Consider the following 5,261-nt stretch of genomic DNA (forward strand, 5'->3'; position numbering starts at 1 on the left):
TTTTTTTTTAAAAAAAAAAAAAAAAAAAAAAAAAAAAAAAAAAAAAAAAAAAAAAGAGACACATAAGGAGCAGCAAGGAGACAAAAAGAAGGAGACAATCAATACATAAAGGGGACAATTAACAGGAAAAAGGAGACAGAACAACGCATAACAATAACTCGATGCAGCAGCAGCAGCAACAGCAGCAACAGCAGCAGCAGATTGTGGGGCATGCATGCATGCATGCATGCATGCATATCCAATCCGTTACATATCTGCTGCTGCAGCAGCACTGCAACAACAACAACAACAGCTGCAGCAGCATCAACGCAGCAGCAGCAGCACTACCGCCAGCACAACAACAACAGCAGCAGCACCACTATCAGCAGCAGCAGCAGCAACAGCAGCAGCAACAGCAGGACATACAATTGAATGGAGGAGGAGGTACTTCAGGTTTGCCTAGATGCAGAGGGGGAGGAGACGATCCCGGTGCCATGGGATCGAAGGCGGGGGAGTCGAGATCGTCACTCTCATCTGCCCATCTATTACGACGAGGGCAACTGTCTCCTTCTCCTGCTGCTGCTGCTGCTGCTCCTGCTGCTGCTGCTGCTGCTGCTGCTGTTGATGGTTCTGCTGCTGCTGCTGTGTCTGTTGCTGCTGATGATGATGATGGTGGTGGGGGTGGGGGGGGTGCAGCTGCTGATGATCCATCGGAGGAGCCACCTGCTGCTGCTGGTGCTGCTGCTGCTGCATCAGTAGCAGCAGGAGAAGGTGATGGTGCTGCAGTTGCTGCTGCTGGTTCTGCTGCTGCTGCTGCAGTAGATGGAGACAGCCTCGAGCTCTCCTCGGATACGTCTCCTGTACTGGACACGGGATCGACTCGATCCCGATCCCCATCTCCCCCTGCTGCAGCAGGGCAGCAGCTAGAGGTCATTGTGTGTGGGGACCTCCTGCTGCTCTCCATGCTGCTGCTGCTGCTGCTGCTGCAGCTGCTGCTGCTGCTGCTGCTGCTGCTCGCGGTTATGCTGTTGTGCTGCACTGTATGGATGTACACTCCGTTGGAGGTTATAAGAGAACAACAGCAACCAAAGGAGTCGCGAAGGACGGATAAGGGCCCCCCTCTTTGCTGCTGCTGCTGCTGCTGCTGCTTCTGCTGCTGCTGCTGCAGCGGGAGGCCCCGCGGATTCTAATGGGCCTGAGGGGCCCCCAAGGAGCGACGGAGGAAAGAGACAAGTTTAGTCCTTTTGTTGTTATCTCCTGTTGTATTTAAGGACGGAGCAGCAAGGAAGAAAGAGCAGAAGATCGGGTGGTGCTGCTGCTGCTGCTGCTACGGCTGCTGCTGCTGCTGCAGCAGCTACTGTTGCTGCTGCTGCTGTTACAGGAAGAGGCGGATCCCCAAAAGAGGTTACGAAGGGGGCCCCCTTTATAACAACTCTTCCTTATGTTAACAACACCACGGGGGCCCCCAAAGGGTACCGGGCTACACAGAGGCAGCAGCAGCAAGCACAGGAGGGCCTCTCTGTTGCGCTTGCTGCAGCAGCAGCAGCAGCAGCACAGCAGCAGCAGCAGCAGCAGCAGCAGAGTTCACCTACTGCAGCAAGAAAGAGACAGACACACGTATATGAATAAAAGTAAGGGTCCTTATGTTTAATATAATATGCACATCGATGTATACAAGGAGCTGCTGCTGCTGCCTTAGCAAGCCGCAACAGCAGCAGCAGCTGCTGCTGCTGCTGTGGCTGCTGCTGCTGCTGCTGCTGCAGCACTGATGGATACTACGACTACATACTACTACCTCTTACCCCGCTGCCGCTGCTGCTGCTGCTGCTGCTCTCTCCTTCTTCTTTTCCTCCTTTTTTTCTCTATTTATTTTTATTAATTCTTATTAATTAATTTAATTCCCTTTTTATTTATTAATAAGGTATTTAACCGAACTTCTCCCGTGCTGCTGTTGCTGCTGTTGCTGCTGTTGCTGCTGTTGCTGCTGTTGCTGCTGCTGCTGCTGCTGCTGCTGTGTAACTGCTGCTGCTGCTGCTGCTGCTTAAACTGGCTAGTGTGTGCATAGAGACATAATCCTAAAGGTATTAATTAATATTATTATTAATTAATTATTTTTTCCCCTCTTTTTTCTTTTTCTTTATTAATAAATAAATAAATATATAATTAATACCCCCACATCTTTTTTTTTTTTATTCCTTGCGGGGTGTACAGGGAGGTAGTAACACCCTTCTTCTTATTTATGTCTCTTTTATTCTTTTTTATTAATTAATTAATTAATTTATTTATTTATTTATTATTTATTAAGAGGATCTCCTCCATATTTGCTGATTAACTGCGCATGCATGCATATATAGCGACACACATACCTCCCTTCCCTAGCTTAGTCTTATTAAGAGAGGCAGCAACAGCAGCAACAGCAGCAACAGCACTTGCTGCAGCAGCAGCAACACAAGCAGAGGTGGCTTGCTGCTCTTCTTGCACGCATGCATGCATGCATTCATGCAGAGTCGGTGTATGCATGCATGCATGTGTGCATGCACGCATGCATACAACGTCGATACAGAGACACAAATAAATATTCACCAGGTGTCTAGGCAGCTACTTGCTGCAGCAAGAAAAAGAGAGGGCTATTAGTTGTATTATCTCTTGCATGCATGCATGCATGCATGTATTTTATCGAGTATAATTATGCAGGTTGCTTATGCATGCCTCTGCATGCATGCATGCATGCACGCATGCATGTATAGAGGGTCGATTGTGCTGCATAGTTTATTAGAGGACGTCCCTGCTGCTGCTGCTGCTGCTGCTGCTGCTGGCAGGATAAAATGAGACACAAGAGGAGGCAGGTAATTGTTAATAAGGAGACACTCTTATAATAGTAAATAAGTGTCTAATAATAGCATAATTATATTTATTTATTTATTTATTTATTTATTATTAATAATAAATAATAATAAATAATAATAAAATAATTTATTATTAAGTATTATTATACAGCTAGCGCTGTCTTAATAGTCCTAGTATAAACGGATAAATGACGCATTATGCGTTGCTGCTTCTGCTGCAGCAGCAGCAGCAGCAGCGGCGGCAGCAGCAGCTGCAGCAGCAGCCTCTGCACAAGAATGTCTTCCTCTAAGGAGACATTATTTTTATTCATATAGACGGAAAGAAAGAAGAGGCAACTATTTATTTACTATATAATAATACTTTGGGGCTTGCAATATCGCATGCATGCATGCATGCACGCATGCGCCTCCATCATGCATACATGCATGCATGCGTGCATGCATGCACGCATGCGCCTCCATCATTACATGCGCCTCTATACATGCATGCATGGGCCTCTATACATGCATGCATGCGTTTCCCTTCATGCATGCCTGCATGCATTCTCTGCATGCACGCAAATGCACGAACCTTCCGGCAAGCAAGTGTATGCACCTCCCTCCGTGCATGCATCTGCATGCACCTCCCTTCCTGCATGCATGCATTTGCATTCACCTTCCTCCCTCCCAGCATGCCTGCATGCATGCACCTCCCTGCATGCACGCACCTCCCTGCATGCATGCATTTGCATTCACCTTCCTCCCTCCCTGCATGCATGCATGCAGGGAGGGAGGTGCATACACAGATACATGCATGCATCTGCATGTGCATGTATCTGCATGCATATATCTGCATGCATTTATCTGCATGCATGCATTTATCTGCATGCATGCATGCATGCATGCATGCATGCATGCACTTATTCATCACCACAAAGTGTTTTCCTTTTTCTGTATCTTTTGTTGGCTTTAGTGCCAAGATATTGCGGCAATAAAGTTGAGCAAAGATCATATCTTAGTAAATTTATTTCTCTTTTATATAATAATTCTTCGTCGTCATGAATAGATCCAATTAAGGTACTATCTCCTCCTTCTCCTCCTCCTGCTGCACCTGCTGCACCTGCTGCACCTGCTGCACCTGCTCCTGCTGCTCCTGATCCAGCAGCAGCAAACGCAGAACGACCAGCCTTAGGGATACCCATAAAGGGACGAGCTTGTTGCTCTTCTGCCTTCTCTACTATGTCAGATATTATCTGCAGCAACATAAAGGAGACAGTTTATTTATTATCTAGATAAAGGAGACACGGAGAGGGAGAGAGAGAGAGAGAGACACACATACTGCAGCAGCAGCAGCAGCAGCAATAGCAGCACCAATAGCAGCATCAGTAACAGCAAGAGCAGCACCAAGAGCATCGTCATCAATAACATCAAAGGCAGCATCATCATTCACAGCAGCAGCAGCAGCAGCAGCAGCACGAACAGCAGCAGCAGCAGCAGCAGCAGCAGCAGCATGTCTTACGGTAAAATCTAATCCTGTAGCGAATTCAACAAGCGCAAGAGGTACACGAAAGGCATTTGCCCCCCAATTATGTTGCATTGCCTTATTAGGCACCAAGAAGGCCCCTACTGCAGCAGGAGGAGACACAAGAGTAGGGTAATACTCTTCTTGCTTATCTCCTGCTGCTGCTGCTGCTGCTGCTCCTTCTCCTGCTGTAGGAGGGGAACTAGCAAAACGAGCAGCAGAACCCGTAGCACCATCACCATCACTATATGCTGCTGCTGCACCACCACCACCAGCAGCTGCAGCAGCAGCAGCAGCAGGAGCAGCAGCAGGAGGTGGAGAAGGAGGTCTCCTTATTGTTGGTCCCCTCCTAGGATTAACACCAAGAATAATTTTAAAGAAATGCGTAGGCACGGGCAATAATTTTAGACCAAAGACAGTATAATCTAGATGGAGAAAAGGAGGTGTCTCCTTATTAAGTGTCTCCTTATTATGTGTCTCCTTTTGTGTCTCCTTTTCTGTCTCCTTTTGTGTCTCCTTACTAAGTGTCTCCTTACTAAGTGTCTCCTTTTGTGTCTCCTTTTGGAGACGCCAACGACAACGAACAAATGCCTCGTATAAAGGAGACGTCCTACCTAACCATAAATCTGTAAATATTTGACGCTGCTGCTGCTCCTGCTCCTGTTGATACCGCTGCTGCTGCTGCTGCTGCTGCTGCTGCTGCTGCTGCTGTTGTGATTTATCCTCCACCATGTCCTGCAACAAATGGAAACCTATAGGGGGAGGAGACGGCTCCCCATCAAGGGCCTCCATACTAATAGGTATACCCATACTAGATTTGTACCAAGGCCTACAACATATGTATACGTATATATATGTATATGTATATGTATACGTGTACGTGTACGTGTACGTATACGTATATGTATATGCATGCATATATATATATATATATA

The 5,261-nt window shown here is 46.9% G+C and overlaps 2 protein-coding genes across 2 annotated transcripts in view; both read right to left on the bottom strand.

Moving 5' to 3' along the window:
- EMWEY_00050280 (hypothetical protein, conserved) overlaps positions 1–913 on the bottom strand; it is a gene marked incomplete at both ends in the record, with an annotated part of 5,411 nt that extends 4,498 nt beyond the window's left edge. The window contains one exon of the mRNA XM_013477394.1: positions 439–913. Within this exon, the coding sequence (XP_013332848.1) occupies positions 439–913 (475 nt within the window). The remainder of the gene's footprint in view (positions 1–438) is intronic.
- A 2,963-nt stretch (positions 914–3,876) lies between these two features.
- EMWEY_00050290 (DNA/RNA non-specific endonuclease domain-containing protein, putative) lies at positions 3,877–5,136 on the bottom strand (the record flags this gene model as incomplete). Its single annotated transcript, XM_013477395.1, has 2 exons — positions 3,877–3,957; positions 4,144–5,136. The coding sequence occupies 2 exons, from the start codon at positions 5,134–5,136 to the stop codon at positions 3,877–3,879; spliced, it is 1,074 nt and encodes a 357-aa protein (XP_013332849.1).
- Positions 5,137–5,261: the final 125 nt, after the last annotated feature.

Source organism: Eimeria maxima, genomic scaffold (genome assembly GCF_000499605.1).
Source record: "Eimeria maxima Weybridge genomic scaffold, Emw_scaff1229, whole genome shotgun sequence".
Classification (NCBI taxonomy): Eukaryota; Apicomplexa; class Conoidasida; order Eucoccidiorida; family Eimeriidae; genus Eimeria; species Eimeria maxima.